Below are 22,956 nucleotides of genomic sequence, written 5' to 3'. Positions count from 1 at the left end.
ACTAAAGAGACATTTGCTTACACACACACAGGGAAACTGTCACCTGACAATAGCTTTCAACTTGTGCCTCTTCAAATGAGAAGCAAACAAAGACCTCTACTGCAAATTGCAAAAATTCCTGTTTTCACTTTACCTTAACTGAAAATGGGATCACCTAAAACTCAAATTTTAGCCTCCCTTGGTTAAGCCTGCTGTAGAATGTCATCTAATCCCACGTGAAAAACTACAAACTATCACAGTATCTGTGAAGAGAATTGCTTTTCTGCTCCTGAGCAAGCTAAGTCTTGCTGCTAGCATTCACAGTTGTATCTATGCCACACATACAACTACACATATCTGTGTGTTTCAGTACACATAATACCAATTATTGCTTCATTTTTGTACTGTTATTTTAGAAAATTTCCCGATAACATACCAACAACTCTTGTATTATAGTAGTCAGGTAGCATACGTTCACACAGAGCCACCAGCAGCCAGAAAGCTTCCTCCTCTTTCGCATAAAGGAGGAGTACTGAAGTGACAATATTCATAGCCTAAAAGAAAGAGAAACATAAATTGCTAGATCCATTTATTCATTATCTAGCACAGTAACTGGGCAGGTAAGACATTACTACGGTTAGGAAATTAGCTACATCTCCCCCTGCACATCTCAAACCGTTCAAGTATTTTTCTGTAAAAGCAGCAGGCAGTGTTTTCCCAGTGCTCAAAGGAAGGCTTAAGAAAGCCTCAAATAAACAACAAAAAATGGCTTGGTTTCATTTGTTCTTTTTTTGTTTGCTTTTAAAGAAAAATTAAATCGAGACTTTTTTTCATAATCACGAGCCTACTTAGGTTTGCAAGCATCCTGTTATGCTGCTTCCGATATTCTGTGAACAGGTGCTCTTGGAGAATCTGAGTCTGCAGCCAAAATGCGTCCTACAGCACTAACGATGGCTGCTGCTGTACCACTCCTTGCAGAGGCAGCCTGCCTTGCCCATGCTTTCCGCTCCTAAGAAAAGCTCAGAACACGACATCTATAAGCTGAGCCAAAAACCTGTAATAGTGTCAGCCATGAATAACCAGGGCATAGTGAAACAGAAATCTCTTGCTCTTGCTCGCTCTCCATATTTTTCTGCATACACCACAGTTTTTTATAGCCTGTGACACTTCATTTCTAATACCACAGCACTGTACAATGACTTCTGAATTGTCTGCTTACAGCCTTTGACTAAATTTCTTTAGACTAATAGAAATCAAGTATTTCAGTATCATTTTCTTCTCAGTTTGCTTCCTAAGGAATTAGCTGCTCATTTCAGATCCTGTAACATTTTAAGGCTCCAGCTTGAACATTATCTGCTTGAAACAGCACCTAACTCAAAACAATGTTACAACTCTGTCAAAGTCCACGCTATTCCTTTTTATCTTGTCAGCCACATATGAAATACTTCAGTGCCTGAATTCTCACTGTAACTGTGAATCACCATTCTGAACGCCATGGACCAAGTCACAAAGCTATTAACAATTACAGTGACAACTTTAGGAACCAGAATCACAGTGTCTTTCTATTGTTCTCTGCTATAAACCTTTGCAAAAAGTTATTGTAGATATTACTTAGTATTATATTCGTTATTAATTATTTTATGACGGTATCTGTTAGAATTGTTTGCACCTTCGTCTACCTGTCTTGTATCTAGGAGTCTTAACAGTCAGACATTAATCAGGCTTCTTAATACTTGTGAATTCAAATTTCCATTTCGCAAAAATAGGCAGGAAGGCAAAAAAAAAAGGCTCAGGTGCTAAGTCAGCAAGAAAGAATGATTCTGGACCAGAAACTAAAGTGACCTGAAACACAGGCGTAAGAACTCCGAAACCATGCACTGATCAGCACTAACTTTACTGTGGACATGGTTGTGATACACAGTGATATCTCACAGTGTGCTTATTTTTATATTTTTTGTTTTGTTTTGAATAACTGAATGGCATAATTGAAAAAAAAGAACATAAAGGAGGTTCTGGAGGAGGATTATCACAACTAATACATTGAAGTAGGTAAAAATTGAAGGCTGAACAATTAAAGTATGGGGGTTATTTTTCTGCTTAAAAGAAAAGAGCCTCTCTTCGGGGTCCATTTGCCATTTTCTGTAAAGGCGCTTCAGGACAGCTCTGTTGTTATTCTCTGTCCAGTCTTTAGATATACGGGCAGAAAATATCCTTACAGAAAACATGCACATCTCTCAGCACGTGCTGCCAAGAATTCTGCTAAAGTAGGTCCTCATGTCAGAATCCTCTGACCTCAGCACTACTCTAATTCTGCAGCAGTGAGGCTTCACCACACAGAATTATACACGTATCAGTGTACTTCACACAGTCAAGCACTCATGTATGTGACTGAGAAATAAGAATATAAGGAAAGAATTAGAATTTCAGATATTGAAGGAGTGCCAAGGTATTAAAATTACCTGACAATATCCTATGTTTGGATTTCTAAAAGCATAAGCTGTCAAGACTCTCCTCAGAGCAGCAATACCCATCTCATTCTGGAAAGCAGGGTGTTCCGGAAGGGAGCGGTGCAGATCCCTCTCTATCTCTTCTGTAGCAAGATTGTATTTCCCCATCGACTTCTCCACTAGGTCTTCATAATAGCCAGGATGAGTGGCCATTTCATTAATGGCTCCTGGGAGTGGGAGGAAAGTATTAAGAACAGAAGAAAAGCACAAGGGTTTGCAGATGCAGTATCCCAATACGATGATCTTCTGCTACACTTTCATCTTGAGCGTCACCAACAACGACTTGGAAAGCAAATATGAAATGCTATTTTTATAAATGTGATAAAAAAGGATGTGGTCAGGTGATAGAGCTATCACTCCTTCTTATCTTCTCTGAAGGCATTTTATAATGAGGTTAAAAAAATTAAAACAGAAGAAGATAAAGCCTTTCTCTCAGCCAGAACAAAACAGGAGGCATTAAGAACAAATGAGGTGTGCAGTCACATGTATTATGAGCTCTCTCTGCAGCTAGCTGTGGGTTTGATTATCCTAAATAATCCAAACATGCCTTGGAGAAAGCTACTTGCTCTGAGGTTACTGCTTGGTTGCAGAAAGTATAACACCTCAACCAAAAGCAAAAGACAGGAACTCCTGAGCTCTATTCCTGCTTCTGAAAATTACTCTGTTAACTTGGGCGGGACACTTGGCCTGTCTTAGGGATGCTATTGTACATCTACAGAGTTGCTACGAGATTTCACTGCTGACTTTAAAACTTCTCTGGAAATTATAATCTCAGCAGTAAAGCAAATCGAGTGTCAGTAGCACAAAGTAATGCCTGTAGAAAATACTAATTATACATGCACCATCAAAATTGGTCCCATCTAGTTACTAATCACAAACAGGACAGATCTGTGCATTCTTGTGTATATTTTCTGAAAGCATTAGTTTAACGCCCAGCAGCAAAGAGAAGATGTACCAGATAAGTATTATCAGAGAAGAAATAGAAAACAATCCAGAAAGCATCATATAAAGTCCCTGGAGTGCTCATATCCTAAATGGTGTGGGTAGCTGTGGCAACCATCTTGGTGAGGGGCACAGCTAGAGAAGGCATACATTAACTGAAAGGTTATGAAGCAAGCCTGACATACGGACTGATTTCCATATAACTATTAACAAAATGATTAACGTGTTTTAACTTTGAAAGAAAAAAAGAACATCTCCAAGGACACAGATCTAGAGAATCTTTGATGGCACAGAAGATGAACAGAAATATTTTCTCATTGTTTTTCACATACTGAGGGCACCTAATAAAATAATAAAGTAACTTTTTATTATTTTAAGAAAATAAAAAGATAGTTGGTTCCATGCAACACACCTAAAATTTGGAATTCCTTGCAATAACTTGCTGTGAAGGCCAAAAGCTTAACTGGATTCAGAAATGATTAAACAAATGGGAAATAGGCTTGCTGGTGGTTGTTGAACATATAGTAGCCCCTAGATTGCTGGCTTCTGGTAACAGAGTGTGTGTTCTGCTTTTCCATATTCTTCCCTAATTATTTGAGCCTGTTTAAGAAAGGGTGTTTACTGGTCTAAACACAACTCTTGTCTAAACCAGACTGGCGTCTGCTAACAATCACAGCCTTTCTTGCTCAAAGTATTTTTAGAGGCTTATTATCTGCACTTCTGAACATCTTGCAAATTCTTTCTTCCCTCATGCTTTTGCTTATATCTCGGGAGTCACATTCAAATGAATACTTACCTGAAAAGAGTAACCAAAGTTCCCCTCTCATGCTTTCTGGAATGCCCTTCAGTACCAGGTCTCTGGTTTTCTCTGTACGATACATACAGACTCCTTGGCCATATTCAGCAAAGTGAATCTTCCAGGCCTGTTCCTTCAAAAACTCTTTAGCCTAAAAACAAAGAAAGGCAGACATGAAGATGCAGTTTCTCCTTCTAACATTCTGCCTCACTGAAATGCTAAGTGTTAAAAAGCCTGCAACATCCTAACCTTACAAGTGAGCAAGAGATAACTTGGCTACAGACCAATTCTCTTCTAAATGGGCAGCCTCCTCTCATTTCTTACTTTCTATCCCCATAGACTTTGCTGTTAAAAGAAAATTGTTGAAGTAGTTGTACTTAAGACGAGGCTGTCCCTTGATTTACATCCAACTTTGCTTTTTTATGTAAAGCATGTCTGACGCTTTATCTCTGTGAAAAATATTGCCTCTTAACTGTCTGTGGCAGAATGAAACTCTTCTGGGTCAGAAACACAGATTTTAAAAAACCCATAGTGTAGCAACTTTTTCTGTCGGGTACAGCACTCTCGAGGTATATTTTACCAGCTTGGGGTTGAACTCCTCAGGTGACCTCCTCCGATACATTGTCATTAAAGCTTGAGTTGCTGTTGGAATGCCATTGTCATTGAGGTTGAACTGTCGCTCTCCCTCTGACTCAGAGCTCAGGCTTTTATGAGGGCTGGCAGAAATTAAACTACTTGATCTTGTAAATACCTGTAGAAAATAGTCACAAGCAAAACAGACATGAGGCTAAGTCAGATTCTAGACTTCTTTCTTGATTTTACTTGAAAATTAATGCACAATAAGAGCTAACAAAACCAGAAAATTAAATTACTCACGTACTTTCACAGTCTGAGCATTTGACAACAGAAATAAGACCACTATAAAATAATGAAATTGTTTCTAGCTTTTCAATAGCTCCTCCTCACCCTGAAAAGTAATCAAATCCTATACTTAGAATTGCCAAGGTAACGTTAAATTTAAGCAGCCCGAGGCTACTACCCTTTGGTCTCCTGTCAACATAAGATTTCTGACTCCATAGGTGGCTTCCTGACTGTCTAGAAATGAAGATTTACATACATATTCATATATGTGTACACAAACACACATATATATCTTCATATATGTGTACACATATTTATATCTGTGTGTATATATACAAACATACACACATGTATATATTCATACATACACAACAAATTATTTTGTTTCCCTATATATATAAGTACACACACATGTGTATATATACATACACAACAAAATATTTTGTTCCCCTACATATATATACACAAACACACACACATGTATATACATACATGTGTGTATATATATATATATGCACACACAACAAATTATTTTGTTCCCTTCACTTAAAGAAATGTTCCACAGAAATTCCACACTGCCACACTGTCATTTGGAAGAAAAATAATTTGAAGAAAAAGGATTTTCTGACTTATTAAACAGTTTTGAAAATTTATCACAGTATGATCTCATATAGCAATTCACACCAAATGCCTGAAATTGGAATTAGTAGTCATGCATGTCTAAGCATGCAGTCGTATTAACAAATGTAATCATCATGCCTGCAATTATTAATTTGAGATTTTAATTCAGTAGGTAGAATATGCAGATCCATTTAGGGCAAAAGGCAAGACAAAGTTTCAGCATTTTACGTATATGCATATGTACTCTGGTATACAACTACAACACTGCACTAATTATACTGCATCATGAACAAAGCAAGTAAAAAACTTGCCTTTTAAGATTTACATGGCAAACAGGGTAGGGCTACTCAGCATAATACCAAGGTATGGCTTAATGCAGACTTGGAATGCGGGATCTGTCTACATAAAGCCACAATGATAAACTCTAAAAGCCTTTTCTGCCTCGAGATCTGAAGTACTAAATCATGCTGGGTTTAACAGATTTGATGAGGTGGTGAAATGGAGCACCTAAATTTCATACATAAAATCTAGGAGTTCAGCAGAAGCCTTGATACTGCAAGTGCCTGAGAAAAGTTTATCTAATCATATTTTGTAAGAACCATTTACTTCATATAGGTAAATAGGGAAGTGGTTCAGAACAGGGTCATCTGATGTTTAGGACAGGGCGTGGGTGTTTTTTGTTGGTGGTCGGTTTTGGGGTTTTTTTCTGTTTTTTATTGTTTTTTGTTAGTTCAAATGTTCTAAATTTCACTAGCACTGTATATGCAAGTTTGCTTAGCTCAGATGTAATTTCCTGAAGAATTAAAGGATGAGATTTAACAGCTAAAGTATTGAATAAAAAGTTTCATATAATAATTTCTTCAAATTATTATAATTTTAGAATTATATTTAGACTTGGACAAATCAATAAACATAAAAGAGAATTATTTCATTAATCAGCTAGTTAAGTGTGACACTTTGCAACAAGACACATTGTATTTTCAGATTATGGCAGTGGGAGTTTGAGTAGCTCTTCCATAACAATGGTGATTTATCATTAAAAAATAGGAATCCCAATCATAACATTTTAAACTGTTAAGCTTAAGGAACTTAAAGGCATTAACACTAAAGAGGTACCATTTCTGTGTACAAAGGTTTAGCTTTACAAAAACTCAAAGGTTTTTCCTGGTTTCTCTCTCTCCCTATTAGATAAAATCCCCTTCATTTAGTAACCAATTCAAGTTCCTCTACATACCTCATCATCTGAGCTGATATAGCTTCCAGAAATATTTTTTTCCAAGTATATTTTTGAAGTGGTTTGTTGCAGAAAATCTGAGATCCTCTGTACAAGAAAGTCTCTGTCTTTCAAGTTGGCAAAGAGGAATGTCATTCTGTTTTTCGTGCTGATTGATAATGGGCTAGGCAACACACTGGAGCTGTCTGCCTTTTCCACTATTGTCACCTAGGAAGAAACAGTAGCTACAGCTTAAGATCTTTAGTTAATCAAGGTGCTTGTTCTAAGAAACCATCTTAATACAGTAAATCCATGCCTGTTCCCCCCTTATGTTAAATCACTGTGGACATCCCTCTGCAGGAAAGCAGGATTGGGATACGAGGACTTAGAAGTCTGAAAGATGAAAATTGTTACCCCTCGAACAATTGCCTTCACTACATTCTCCAGCAAAACTCCTTTGCACTGTTTAGTTTATTTTCCTCGGTATTTATTTCACGACATTCTCCAGCAAAATGTCTTTGTACTGGTTATTTTATTTTCCTCAGTATTTATTTCACTACATTCTCCAGCAAAATGCCTTTGCACTGTTTAGTTTATTTTCCTCGGTATTTATTTCACGACATTCTCCAGCAAAATGCCTTTGCACTGTTTAGTTTATTTTCCTCAGGATTTATTTTTAAAGACTCAGCAGAAAAAAACTTCTTCTGTTGAATGCAGATCTACAGACTTTTCTGTAGGCCTTAGAAATCCCTCTCCTGCTCCCCAACACCAGCACAAGCTAAATCAAGTTACTTTTTATAGCCAATATATGCAAATAAGCCAGTTTTTGGATAACACCCCTGCTCTACTATATTATTGTTGCATACTGTGATAACAACTGTTATTGCAACTATGTTTTTACAGTACACAGAAATCTGCAACTAAGGGAAACTAACCCCATGTCCTTTCTTATAAAGGAAAACATCTAACCTTGTGGGGTAGAGGTTTCTATCAGGCCTCAGTGAAATGGTCACTAATCTGAACTCCAATACGCAAACAGTGCTCACACCACAATCTACTGTGTAGTTCCCTGAGCTTTCGGCAAAGAATATTAACACAACAAAATCTCAGGGGTAAATCACACACCGTGGATGAATTATATAACAGCTGTGTGCTCTAAACATCTTCAATTATTAGCCTCAAACATAAATAAACCAATCAAGTTTGTGCAGTTCATACACTGAACAAAACAAATCACAATTCAAAGCAATTTCACTGCCTTCAGAATAGAAGAGGGCACTATATTAGTTTACCAGGACCTTTATTTACTTTTGCTCTTTTTTTAAAGCCTCTTTAAAAATACAGATCAGTGGTTAAGACACAAGTGCTAAAATATTAATATCTCTCTAGCTAAAAAGATAAGATAACCCTTTTTCATATAACGTTTTCTTCAAAGATGTACTGGCAGATTGCAATGCACAGCTCAGGTGTTAAAACACTCTTCTATCCTTCCAACTTCCTTTTATTTTTCTATTAACTAGAAATCTATCAGTTACTCATTAACTTAAAGGATATTCACTAACAGCATGCTGAAATTAGCTAGAAAGTGTTCCTATGTAATTTTTCTATTCCGCTTAAACTTTTTATCATCAGCACAAAAGACAGACAAGTTCTAGAGGCACAGCACAGACATTACAGCAAGCATGCTCCACTGTAACAAGAACTGATATTCACTTATTTCCTATTCAAGTAGACACACACACATATCTGAAGTGCTGATCTTGGAGACTGTACCTCCTCACTACAATGAGCAAGCAGTGCAGCCCCTGAAAATCATCTTTTCCGATCACCATTTCTGAATCAATGCTTTGTTATTGTCTCATCTGTCAAAACACCTCCAGGATATTACAGAATACTGCAATTAGGTTAGAGTCTGACTGAAAGCCTTAAATAAACAGAAAGATTCCCTTGAAATATTAAGTGTACTGTCAGTTTGTCTGAGGACCGGCGCTACCACCATTACAGTTCTTCTTGCTGGTGCTGAGACTTAAATCTATTCACACACAAGCACTCATTCCTTCCGCTATTTCTTTCTCTTAAAGCTCTGGAGCTGCTTGAATCCCATGCTGCTGTGGTTATTAAAAGCAGTTGCTGAATCTGCATCCAGGAAAAGCGCTCCTGTTAAATGCAGACTTTGTTCTCTTCCACTACCTTACAGGAGGACCGTTGCTCCCTTGGAGTTCCAGACAAACGGCGCAACCACCATCAGATGTCTCTTCTCAAATAATCAAAGTCATTGCAACACACTATGGAGAAGCCAGACTTAGAAGTTTCCAAACAAATACCATTTGTTTTTACTCTTAATGACTTGTGGGGGCAAACATGGCCTTGAGATATGTCACGGTTCTTCAGTCAAGTCAAACTGTCTTCAGTTACATTAGCTTTTCTACTATTTCCAAGACTGACTTTACACATTTTTCCACTAACCCACAAATCAAGTCAATCGTTTTTTACAAAACCTCTCAAACGTGTTTTTTTGTTGTTGTTGTTGGCTTTTTGTTTGTTCGGGGTTTTTTTTGTACCAAAAATTAAATTCTTTATACTGAACATCTGCTTTAAGTAACCAGCTTTAGAAAGGGAAGCACACCAATCTGTGAAACTCTAACAAATATTTTCCATATATAGAAATGAATGATTGGCAGGTCTGTGTGAAGACACAATTCAAATCTTTAGGATTATCAATCTTTTTATGCCTGACAAAAGCAAATCTTAGCTGACAGATTCTTTAATACAAGTTCTATTCATCAGTCTAGGAAGTTTTATCATCCATCCCTCCCTATGAGGCATAAAAATCATACCATGGGGCTGTAAATCAGACCATAAATTATGGGGGAGGAAGGACTTCTGAGGGTTATAAAAACTGACAGAGCAAACTTCACGTGAATTTTTGTAGTAGGAACTTGGAACTACGATACCAGAATAGTACACTCACAAGAGAATAAAGGGATGAAAAGAGGTTTTTCTGTGATAATGAAAAAACAAATCAAAGTTAAGGTGCAATTTCCAATAGGATATTGCTTTATTATTTGGCCTATGGATTTACAAATACAAATATTTACCTCTCGAAGAGGAATAATAAGGCTGCACAAGTTCTCTTCTTTGCTAGTAAAGCAAATGTAGTTAGTTGAAACAAACATCTGACCCAAAATATGCATTTTGTTGAATGGAGTCCAGAGAGTACAGTCTGTGTGTCCATCCAATTTCTCATCCTTGGGAAGTCGGAACAATGCACGGTATCTCTCACTCTTTGCTCTGGCATCAAGATCCCTAAAAAAAAAGAATCCATGGTAAGCTTTTTTTGTTTTAAGAAACACATAATACAATTAAGACATATTTTACACAAACCATTGCAAGTTACCTACAACACACAACTCAGTTCAGCACTGAGTGCACAGCAAAACAGTGGAAATAGTTTGCATATAGCGGAAGTATAGTCTCTGCTGCTGGAAGATTCTAAAACTACATCAAGTACCATGAATGACTTGGATACATTGGTCCTGATTTCTCAAAGGGGACAAGTTGGGTAATCTTTTCATTCTGCCCTACTTTCTGAGAATATTTACAGTGATTCAATTTATTTTTAAATAACACATGACCCCATGCAATATTATACCAAAAATGCTTACTTATTAACACAATGAAATCCTTAGGCTTAGAGTTTCTTGACAATGTCAAGACTTAGTCCCGATAATGCATTCAATACAAAACACTGAACAGTTAGAAAAACAAACCTAAGTGATAAAATGCGTGCCAGATGTTCATATTTCTCATTACTTAGTAACAAGCACTGGTTACAATTCCATAAGGTGCATTTACACGATCGACATATGAAATAATGAAAAAGTCCATAAGAAACTATCAAATTCCAGTACAATATCTGTAAAAGAAGTCGAAGTATTTTCTAGATAATTTTTCATTTTTTGAAATTTTGTCATTTTTTGAATCCATCATCTAAAATAAGTTCTAGATAGAATTTATCAGAGTCATTTTTCATTTGCAGTTATAGGACCAAGTATGAATGTTAGGCCCATTTCTTGATGACACTTAAATGGCTTTATTGCTTTCCTCTGGTAACAGAAACCTAATGCAGCCAGTGTCAGGAGATATGTTAAATAGTTTCTGAACAAACAAGAATTTGCTCAAATATGTTTCTTTTATTTTTGCAATATCTTCATATTTACATATTTTCCCTTTCCTGTTTCAACAGGAGATCAATCTGGAATCAATCATTCCTTCTAGAGTAACAGTAAATGACAGCAACATTAGAAAACTTTTGGACAAAACGCTGCAAGAAAAATGACTGAGTAAAAACAAATGACCAAAAGCCAGCGCTACCTACCGTTTTAGTGCAGATACTTTTTTGGGGGATTTCTTTTTCAGTTTAGGTAATGACCTGTCTTGTTCAAATCCCTCATTGTCCAAAAGCTGTCTCATTGCTATATTGGCAAGCTGTTCCATTAGTTTAAATGTCTCACTGATATTAAGGAATACTGAGAAGAAATGTTCACTTGACCTTGTGCTCACTTTGATCATATCAGGGAAGAGCAGTGTAGCATTCTTCTCAAGCTGAGTGATATCGACCCAGCGGATAACTAACTTTGCTAAACAGAAGCAAACAAACAAACAAAAAGAGATTCAGTGCAAAAATTAGCATATTCAAAAGCACCTATGTTCCTCTTCCTATAAAATGCATTCAAGCTGACATTTTCTTACATCTTGAAGAGCTGGGAGGACAGCATAAATAGCCCCAGCTGGTGCAAATAAAATATGAACGCCTGACAACACAGTAGATAGAAGAATTGAAATATCGTTTACTTCTGTAGAGAGCCCCACACAAAAGCATTACAAAGCTAGGTGGACTAACTTAATTTATCACTGCCACAGCACTTGCTCAGACTGTTCCCTTTTCCTATAGAAGCAGAGAAGCATAGCCTAAACACAGCAAGGCTTGTGTTATTTTTATACATGAAAAAGTTTCAAAGATTACAGTGATGACACATCCTTACCTGTTCTTCCAAAACTACTACATGCTAGGATATTGTCCTTCAAAGAGGGACAAAATTTACATTTTATTTTTGTCCAAAAAAAATTTATAAATCCCATCATTCACTATGGTATGACTACAGAGCTAAGCAGAAAGACCAGGGACTGATCCATAACCAAGTACCACAAACTCCCTCAGCTCCATGCTGCTTAGAATTAACTCCATCTAGAGCAGACTGCTTGTGCCCACACTACGTCTCTCTGAACCCTTTTTAACACCCTGGTGTTGCACAACAGTAAATGTTGCATTTGAGCTCGCACAGTCTGCCAGAGTACTACTGGAGGATTTTATAAGAGCAAAAAGAGCCTCAACTGCTGTGATCTTATCCCCATGCCCTGAAGTGAACTATGTCTCTAAAGGATGCCCAGGTATGGTTTTACAGAAAACTACTTTGAGAAATACAAAACAAGGGAACAATCAAGCCAGTTCAGCTTTGTGACAGTCTGGGAATTGCTCCCTGCTCCTCTCTTCCTCAGCAGTGTCTTTGCACCCCCAGCAGTTGAGCAGGTGAACAGTAACAAACTACAGAAGACTTCCTAACAAGTCGTAGATGCACAGACCACCGCTCCACTGTGTAACATACCTTCCCTGCCCATGAGGAAAGAGTAAAAGCAAAGGTGATTAATGCTGAGATACACCCAGCCCTGACGGGGAACCTTCCCCTTCCAGTAACTGCAGGAGTAGTAGTTCACTAATTTCTCTTCTTCTGGCATCCCAAACAGCTTGTGAAATTTCACTATGGCTTCCTTGAATTTTTCTGTATCGTCATCCTCCTTGATGCCATTGATTTTGTTGTACTCAGCAATGATGCCCTAGTAGGGAGTGAAAGAAGTATGTAGCATGTTAGTTGTCATGTGGTATCAGATATCCTTATCAGCACTGCTGTCTGGGCCAGAGGCCACAAGTTACTGCAATGTCAAGAAAGTCTTTTGCTTATCTCTTATCACTCTGATCATTCTTTTGCTTGTATAGTTATTTACTTCATTCAAGGCTGTCTTTCTGATGACCTTGCTCCCTACCACATCTAAGTCAACAGCAACCAAACACTGACCACCTGCCAGTAGCTTGTTTTAAATTAACCAGCCTATCTCTAATACTCCTAACAACTCCATAAAGCACCTATGATTTGTAATATTTTCCCCTTCCGTGTTCCCTGAGGAGACAGGGATAGGATTTCATAGGAAAATTTTCTTCTAAAACAAAGAAAAAAGTAAAAGGAAAAAATGATCTATTATTCATTAGGCAAAACATCAAAATTACTTTTACGACCCCTCTTACTGAACCTTGAGCAAAAGAAAAGAGCAAAAGGGAAAAAAGAAATATCTCCTGTTAGATTAACAGGCAAGATAGAAAAATCATTTACATTTTCATTTGCAGAAGACCTTAAACAAGTCTGAAGTAGCAGCAGTCTGGTGAAAAGCTGCTTTTTGATACCTCAGAGACTTTGATTCCTGCTTGCTGTTCTATACTGAAATTTTGGTCTATTCACCTATTTTCCCAATCTTTTTTACAAATCTTCCTTATTGCCTTCTATATTAAATTTTAAAAAAAGCAAAGTGACTTCTTGCCTTCATATTGCTCCATATTTACACAGAAAGCAGAGTATAAGATAGCAAATCACACTTCACATTTAGTATCTAACTCTAAAAAGCAATAATGAAATATAATCCTTTAAGGAAATAAGACAGATATCTTCTCATGTAAGGCATCTCGTTTCCATGATCATCTATAGCTCTTAGACCTGATTCACTAGTAAAACACAAACACTTAGGGGATTTTTCAGGCAGTTGACTTAGTACATGAAATGTTAAGAAAGAAATGAGATAATGCTTAGAATACAAACCAAGTAGGTAGAGTAATTTTTGCTTAAAATCAATCATTTATTGAAATATTTATTTTAAAATAATTCTTAGTGTGGATTAAGTATTTTTTTTACCAGTATAGCTACTATGTTTTATACAAGCAGAAAAAAAAAGTTGTGGCAGAACAGAGAAAAAGTAAAATTTTAAACCAAACCAAAACAACCACAAGCAAACAAACAAACAAAATCAACCCAACAGCAACCCCTAACACCTATATGAAGTATAAATGCCAGAACTACAGGATTTAACAACACAGAAAAGGGTAAAGAGACATTATACTATGAGTGCATGAAAAAAAAATTAAAGCTTTGCACTGAAAAAGCAGTTACATAGAAAGTTGTCAAAGGTTAAGACAGAAGTACAGTGCAATTAATTTTAGAATATACAATGCTTGAAGCCCTGCCTATATATTTAAGTATATATATTTTTAACCACACAGCTGCAGTTACGTGCACTAATCCCAGTTTCCTTTCTTTTTTTAAAATTTTTTATTTTATTTTATTTTACACACATTGCTACTTAGAACCTGGTTTTCCTTCAAAAAGGTGGAGCAGCCTGGAGGCTGCCAGGTCAAATTTCTTTATAATTCATGTCAGTTTTCCTTCCAGAGTCCCATTCATCATTAACAACATTTATAATAATATATTTAACTACCTGTATTTTTCCTCTGACAAATGTATTTATGTCATTCTCATTTTCAAAGATTGAAAGAGTTTGCAACAAATTCTGTTCAAGCCATTCCCAGTGTTCAGTGATTTCCTTCCTTGAGCAACCTGTATATAAAACAAAAACCAAAACAAAAATCACCAAATAAGCAATTCCTCAATGTCAATATCCTCTTACTCATAAACAAAAAAACTCTAATAAAATTTGCCAGTAACTGGAGATGCACTATTTCACCAGATGCTGTGTCTCTGGAAATTCCAACTTTCTCCCATGGTCTTGAATTTTTAATTTCATAAGAAATAAGTAGCAATCTTCAAGATCATTCTGTTAGAAGCATAAGCTACAGTATCATGAGCAAACCTCCCACACATTTATAATTCTAACCATAATAATGACACTGAACTGCTCAACATTACATTAAAAAGTTAGCTAAGCTATTACCCACATCTGTTAGGAATGGATAAAAAACCCCAACAGTTACATATTCTACTATTGATTCCTAATTCTTCACCATTACATACATCTATAAATTATGAAACAATGATAACATTTCAAGAGTAAAAGCTGGAAAGGATCACTTTCCTGACAAGTCTCTTACAATGTCTCTTCCTCAAAAGAACAGTGCTGAAAGACTTCTAAGCAAGCTGGATCTTTTTAGGGTAAGACGTTTGCACAGGCGGCTTACTTTTAACGATGAATGAATAAATTAAACCTTGATGATGCTAGTTTGCTTAGGAGACAATAGAGGTACCTGATATCTTTAATACTCAGGAATCCACATACATGTAGTCTGTAAAGTAGTACAGAATAGGGATGAAAAAACTTCTCGTATGAACTAGGGTTTATGTGCAAATTTTTGATTCTATTTTACTTGAGATGGATTGCAACAACTTTTTGACCTCATTCTCAAAATCTTGTAGAATACAGTTGTTGGTGCTTTTCAGGATCTCTCCATGCCCATCCTGAAGGAAGAATCAATTCAAGCACTTACAAAAAAAGTTGTTCCCCCAAAAAAAGGATATTGAGGGAATTACGTCAAACTGGGACTTGAATTTTCAAAAACCCAAACATTACATATTTCACATAGGAACATCCATATCCAAAGCTTGATTACAAGTTTCTCAATCCAGAGAAACAGCATCTTTTTGTTCAAATCATACATTTGGTTCATTTTAGTGAGAACTAGCAAGTAAACATACCTACCTGCTAGCTAATGCCTACAGAACCCAACAGGGTTCATGCGAACCCAAAGTTAATTCCAACAAGCTATTGCTAGTAACTTATTCAGCTTTGCTACAGGCACAAATTGCCACATGTTTGCACCTAAGTGTCTCCACAGTTTGTAGAGGAATTCAGTGCAACGATCTTGAATACATTCCAAACAACCATTTTCCTTGTGGTTCAACAACAAATGATGGGGAAGAATACTCTTTCTATGGTATACAATCAGAGCTTTACCACAACTTCCATGAATGCAAGAGAAGTTTCTGTGCAACTTCCAGGGGAATTCCACAATTCTAGCTGCAGTATGGATACATAAATCATATTGCAGAACAGTCTGCATATATAACCAGTACTTCAGAACCACAACTGGTCACCACTGGTGCTTCTCCTTCAAAGTACTGGATGAAACCAGATCTTTCTGGAAATCAGGACATGGTCTGAAGACTAATTTATTTCTTTTTGGCTTTTACAGTGCTGTAAAAAATAATGATGAAATACATGAGCTATGTATATAAAATCAGACTGTCATCAGAGAAATCGCTCATCTCTTGAAGAGCAGTGACAAGCAGTGCAGACACACTATCACAATAAAAGCTGTCTATTTTTTGTTTGCAGTTCAACAATTATTTTTCATCACTTTTCAACCTGTAACAACAACTCAACTTGTTAACTTCTCATTGTTTCAATTGCTTTCTGTCTCCGCTATCTTGCTGTTTACTCCCCTAGTCTCATCTACAGCAGATCATACAGTCAGGCCAAAACCCACACCTCCATGCTCATCAATTTATCACCACAGTCTAGATCTTACTCTTCATTTTGTTCACTCATGATTAAAAAACACTTTTGCTGCGATGTTTCAAACCACAGGCCTATGAACTCTGCCACTAGCAAGTCTTTGCCTAGCTTGGCAAAATGCTGAATGCTTCTAATATGCTATCAGTGGCCTTTCAGGTAAATCAAGAAATCTCTCTAACTCAGGGAAGGGAAAAACCATTTAACAGTTAAACTAGTGCATTTAGGAATACAGAGCCCTCAAGACTGGCAGGAAATAAAAGGGAAAATAGCTTTACTCAGCTTATGGTGTGTTCCATGGCTGAATGGTATGATATTGGCCAAATCCCTGGTAGAATGAACTGTTCTTCTCAACCTTCAGAGAAGAAACTAGTAAGTGTGTTAAATAGAAGTTGGAGAGCTAAGGAAGATCTAAACCAGAAGAACTGGACAGAGGAGGGATACATGGTGCTAGAGAAAGCATGAGAAGAGGCAACTGTCTGGCAGGTAAGGGATGAAGTACCAGCATGAGCAACACGGGAACATCTTGGGATATCAGGGTTTTGCTTCCAGCAACTGGGTTGGTTTGTCTATGGCAAGAGGTGAATGTACAAAGGGAATGCGACCAAGTTCAGGACTGAGAAGAAAAGTACAAAGTCATATAAAAAAGGCTTTCAAATACACTAAGAAGTATAATCTCACTATTGTGTCAGTCGTGACTGAGGGATAGGAATGGCTCAACTTGAGGCAGCTGACGAGGCTGTCACGCCCTGTCTTCTCTTCAAAGTAGACACTTAACCCAGGTGCCTATTAGTCAACCTGAACTGCTGCCACTAACAGAATCCACTGCAAGGGAACCTTTAATGCTTTAGGGAGCCTAAAATTGCTCTTGCCAGTAATGGCAGGTGCAGGAACGGACTGGTAAAACCTCAATTTGCACAGATAAGGAGGAGAAAATTGTTAGAGCTGATAAACGTAGCACTCCAACTAAAGCTTGTAGCTTTGTTAACTGAAGTACATGGACTTTTCTGAAAACCTCTTGTGAGATGTGTAACAATTTCAAGGTTGATTCTTGAAAATAATCCACACTTAATTTTTTTCACATGTGAAATACAGATTTAGAAACTCCTATGGAAAAGTCTATCATTATCACTACCCACAAAAATCCTACAGCAATGGTTCTATACCTGAAAACCACACACAGTCATAGCAAGAATGACTGGTTTTACAGGTGGAGAAGATCTAAAAAAAAGTTGTTAATTTCTGAACAGATTTGACAAATACCTTCTTTTCCACCCCCCTATATCGAACACTAGCAGATTTGGGAGGGACACTGACTTGGGACAGAGAACGGCTATTCCAATATGCAAGACTAATCACATAGAACATGTTGGATTTCTACATCATTAAAAAATGAAAATGTTTAAAACTGTTCTTGACAAAGCTACCAATAACCTACTTCCAGTATAGTTCAAATACACAGAACTCTAACCCGAGACATCAGCACAAAACTGCACTGGAGAAAGTGCTGTTAACAAAACCTCCTTTACGGACCTATAAAGCCTCAGATGCACCAGCTGGCATTCTCACACATCAATAGACTAAATACCCAAGAAATTTCACACCCAAAAGTAATTATAAACAAATCTGGGGTCTAAACATAACTTAAGTAGTCTTTCTAGAGCAAACAAAACCCCTTTGGATTATTTTTTTACCCTTGGAAAAGTCTTGTACAGAACAAGACCAAATGTCATGCAGCATGAGCAAACCCAGAATCAATTACATTTCTTCCAGTCACTCTGCATAGCTATTTACTGAAGATGGAGATTATTGCTTTATGGAAGGCAGAAGAGAATGACAAATTTCTGTAAAAATAAAAGATTACACGTACCAAATAACTAGCAGCCTATCCCTAGGGAACAGGAAGGGACAACTGTACAATGCAAGACAAATCAGAGTTGCACAGCTAAATGCGGTCAAATCCCTTAATGATCCCTATAACGGTAACAACTCTTGATTCCTTCAGAAGGAATTGCTTTAGCTGCAAATTCATAAAATAACCACAGTGCAGAGCCTTAGGCAGCACTGGGCTGTTCAGCTTCAAGGTTGCATAGATAAATAATTTTTTCTCTGTAAAATTTTACCTCCCTGTAAGAGCTACATTATTCCCCTCAGGTAACGAAACTAAGTTGGTGCAGTCTTATAATTCAACAGAAATAGCTAATCCAATCAACCAGCTAGGTATTAGGAGACTAAAAACTTAAGAAACACTCCACAAAATCTAAGCATGGATACATACATTAATTGCTTCAGCAATTTCAGTTAGGTTTAAGATTCATAACTGAATATTGTGTTTATTAAAACTAACTTAAATGCAAACAGAGTATCGTATTTGTAAATAAATCCTGCAAGTATCAGTCACAAAACAGAAACAAAACCCTGACAGTTCAGCAGCAGCATAAATTTCTACACATATGGTACATATATTTATTCTGGAGTCATGACTCATCTGCCTTCGATTTTGTGCCCCAGTTATCTGAGGACACACATTCCAGGTATAAAATGATAGTAATTATCTACAGGTGTCATGCAAAAAACCTGCAAACGCACTCAAAGAAAAGTCACGTGGCCTATTTCCAAAGTCTTAAAAATAAATTTCTGAGTATGTGCACAGTATGAGTATCTCTGAAGAAACACTGTTTTGTTGACATCTTTGTGAGCTTATTTGCTTTGGAAAGAAGTCTGCAAACAGCAAAAAAAAATTGTGCTAAATCTAAACATCAAATTTTATTGGAAGAATGGGCACAGATGCAAGGCCACTGTTAGGCCAGAAGTCTACAGCTTCATTAACTGGTATTTTTGAATGTCAGGCAGTATCAAGAGTGCTGGAAGTTACCAGCCTATTAAAGAGATGACAGACATGTATGCACTTCTCATTTGTCCTCTTTCTCAATTTTCTGTCTGTTGCCTAAAACTTCTGAGCAAGAGCAGTTGCATTCAGAAGTTTCTGTTTGCTAAGCCTGAAAAGCAGTATTATCAAACCAAGGATCTGACCTTACAAGCTTGCCTCATCAAAGCTAAACAACCTCGACTTTCTGCATTCAGCTTCAGATACTATTTTCAGAGCTAACCAGAGACTAACTACACACTGCTTTATGTTCTTGCAAATAGGTACCTGGCTACAGAAATAAGCATTTAGTATTTAAAGGATCCGATGCACGCAAAAATCCTATTTAATGTACCAAAATATCAACTTCATTGATTTCACCAACTACAAGGAAGGAAGAAACAGTCTTGCAGCGAGATGTGTCAAAGTTTAAGCCTTAAAGACCAAAAGTCTAAAGAGACGTTGCATCTATGTAACAACATATATTTCTGTATTTAATGCTAAGCTAGTTACGAACTTGCTGAATTTCTAAGAGCATCATAGAAGGACAACACACTGTCTGAAACAAGGGTCCAGAAAGTGGGCATCTCTTCGATCCAGATGGTACTTATCCTGGAGGAGACTGAACTCACTATCCAGGAAACACCATACCGATAGTTGGTACTCAGGTGAGAGCTGCACTATTTTCCCAGTTTCTATTTCATGGGCCGTCTGCTCCTTGGCTGCTTCTGGTTTTACTCAGTCATTGTGCAGAACACATATATACACACACCGGCATGCAAGAACTGAGTATCAGAAGCTCTGGAACTTCTTAATTTAACCACCAGAGCAGATCTTCATCCTGACCCATTCATTTGTCCTGCAATGGCTGTGCTCAGCAGGCAGGATGCTCTATCAGTTATGTGGCACAATGTCCAGGAAGAAAATTCACGTCAGTATGTCTGTCCTTACCACAGGCAATAGTCCAGTAGACCAGTGAATCTGGTGCTTGGTAGAGGATTCGATATGGTGCCACTCTGGCACTGGAGTCCAACACGACATCGAGAGTACCCACAAGGAGACCTATGGAACAGGAAACTGCAATGAGTAAACAGCGATGGATCATCCCAGATCCCACAGAGGCAGGCTCTGCAGCTGCCCCCCACCCCATTTCACCCTCCACAGCTAAACGCAGATCTATGCGTTCATCCCCACACTTGTTGCCTCATGTTGTAGAGAGGGAAATGACTCAACAGGGAAAAAAATTTTCAGTTTCAACAAGACTTCCACTCTTAAATATACACTGATTCTAGCATAAAGGCAGACAAACCGAACCAAAAGTCATTTGGTTATTTCCTGTGTTTCACATACTGGTGAAGCCTGGCGTTGGAGTGGGAGAGCGGGAACCCAACAAAAAAACTCCCACTGCAACACCAACGAACTCCCCAGATAATACAACCTAGAGGGGTTCAAAGCTCAAATGCCAGCTAGGGAAAACCTAAAACTTTGAGCAAAAATAATCATGCTACTTAATGGTCTGATTCTTTAGGGTAGAAAGGATCAAAATGCCTAACCGTCAAGCCATTTATTTCCCAGCTAAAAGGATACTGACGAAAGACAAAGCCATACTGTTTTCCTGAAGTAGCTTTGAAAATTCTTTGCTGCTGAGGGGGCCATCAACAGTTGCATACCAAATGCTACCAATAATTCCTAACTATATTTTCACCAATTCTGGATCCTATTTTCATAAGAAATTACCTACAGAGCTCTAACCTCCCAAACCCTCTCCCACAAGAAGCTCCTCTTATTCTTAAAAGATGTAAAAGATTTCTCCTTTTCACCTCCACAACAAATTTTTGTCTCCCCTGCAGAGAACTCAAATTCTCAGCAAATTCACATCCTGAAAACAGATGGATGAACTTCCAATGATTTTTTTTTCTGCAGATATTTATTGGGCTAGAAATTATTCTTTAAACAGCTGAAATAAACTATGCACTAAAAAAACCTCTCTAAAACACTCCCGTTTAACTCCTCTTCTCTTTTCAAGAGGCTGTTTTCAACTTTTACTGGCATAGTTTCATTAGTTCCTCATTCTGCACTCTCATAACTGGTACAGAAGACTGCTTTCCTTGCTGTTCTTCTTTCCAATTTGCTTTATGCATCACAAAGATCTAAAAACACTACCCATTTTCTATCTTAGTAGATCCCTTAAATGTGAACTGAAACAGATATGTGGAAATACCCCGCCTATCAATCATTTTGTACACCCTCATTCTATGTTTTATTTCTATTTAATTTTATACAGATCTTCACAGGTCAGATCAAAATGCAAACTCTTCCTGCTCGATGCATTAATATCCATCACTTCTTAATCCAAGAATTCTGAAATAGCCAAGAAAACTCTGAACACAACATAAGGTCATTAGTAAACAGTGTTAGAGAACTATCTGTTGATTATAGGATATGAACACAAAATATTAGTTTCAAATATCCCAGTGTTCATCAGTGTAACTAGCTTTAGCTGTCCCTATTGCCATCCAAAACCCCCAATTCTCATGGATTTTGATTACTGCTGTATACTCACAAGCTGCCTCAGACCAGTCCCTCACCAGCCCTCCCAGATACACCTTGATTCCTTTCAAACTCAGGAGAATGAAGTAGGTTACAATGTTCCTTGAAACTTTATCTTTTTTTCTGTCAAATATACTCTCCATTCTAGCTTCACAAACCCAGTATGGCTCTGGTCCAGATAGCCCATGTGTGCTTCAACCACAGGCAAAGATCCTCAACGCTCAAAGCTGCCAGTGTGCTCCAGAGTATTGCTCAGCTGGACTGCAAACCAAGCCAGACACTATGCTGTGTTTATCATCTAGGTTTGCTGCAAAGCACGTAGCAGGGCTTATGCCAAAGATACTTCATGCTTTGCAGCTTCACATGTCTACTGACAGTACTAAATATGCAATAGGCATGATGTAATACCTAAATAAAGTTGTACGCTGGCCAAATGCAATGCTCTCTGAGTTACAGACACACTGTTAAGTCCTTGTAATCTTAAAAAATACGCTTGTTTCTTTGCTTCTGCTATATTTCCAAAGCTGTTGGTGTGTGGGTGGTCTTCCCAACCAATTCTGCCACTAATTCTAGGAGGGCACTGCAGCTGTAAAAACTGGAATACGCAGGTACGGTCAGGAAGTCCAACAGACCTAGTGACTTGTAAAGCAACACACCAAGCTAAGAGGAGGTACCCACCCTTCCTCCTTCTCCCTGAGATACGGGAGATGAGAGAGGAACATCACCTCTCCACCAAACAGAAACCACGTAACACAGAGCACTGAATTCAAGATATGTGGAGAGTGCTCAAAAAAAAACCAAACCAGACTAGCCAGCATTGAAACAACAGATGTGAACTAGGCAAGGAAAAGAAAAGAATTAATACTTCCCACTAGCGCAGCTCAGTGGGACACTGAATTCAAGATATGTGGAGAGTGCTCCAAAAAAACCCAAAACAGACTAGCCAGCATTGAAACAACAGATGTGAGCTAGGCAAGGAAAAGAATTAATACTT

The 22,956-nt window shown here is 37.6% G+C and overlaps 1 protein-coding gene across 1 annotated transcript in view; it reads right to left on the bottom strand.

Annotated features, from left to right (window-relative positions):
- The window catches only part of TBC1D9 (TBC1 domain family, member 9 (with GRAM domain)), a 35,610-nt gene extending 13,505 nt beyond the window's left edge, over nucleotides 1-22,105 (bottom strand). The window contains exons 1-11 of the mRNA XM_009874222.1: nucleotides 21,976-22,105; nucleotides 20,364-20,474; nucleotides 14,519-14,637; nucleotides 12,586-12,814; nucleotides 11,298-11,559; nucleotides 10,018-10,225; nucleotides 6,941-7,147; nucleotides 4,805-4,975; nucleotides 4,225-4,375; nucleotides 2,439-2,653; nucleotides 416-533 (exon numbers count right to left, since the gene is read on the bottom strand). Coding sequence (XP_009872524.1) covers nucleotides 416-533; nucleotides 2,439-2,653; nucleotides 4,225-4,375; nucleotides 4,805-4,975; nucleotides 6,941-7,147; nucleotides 10,018-10,225; nucleotides 11,298-11,559; nucleotides 12,586-12,814; nucleotides 14,519-14,637; nucleotides 20,364-20,474; nucleotides 21,976-22,105 — 1,921 coding nt within the window. The remainder of the gene's footprint in view (nucleotides 1-415; nucleotides 534-2,438; nucleotides 2,654-4,224; nucleotides 4,376-4,804; nucleotides 4,976-6,940; nucleotides 7,148-10,017; nucleotides 10,226-11,297; nucleotides 11,560-12,585; nucleotides 12,815-14,518; nucleotides 14,638-20,363; nucleotides 20,475-21,975) is intronic.
- Between the last annotated feature and the right edge of the window lie 851 nt (nucleotides 22,106-22,956).

The sequence above is a fragment of the Apaloderma vittatum genome, unplaced genomic scaffold (genome assembly GCF_000703405.1).
Source record: "Apaloderma vittatum isolate BGI_N311 unplaced genomic scaffold, ASM70340v1 scaffold3618, whole genome shotgun sequence".
Lineage (NCBI taxonomy): Eukaryota > Metazoa > Chordata > Aves > Trogoniformes > Trogonidae > Apaloderma > Apaloderma vittatum.
The sequence above is the reverse complement of the archived record's forward strand: the minus strand, read 5'-3'. Positions and strand labels throughout refer to the sequence as shown.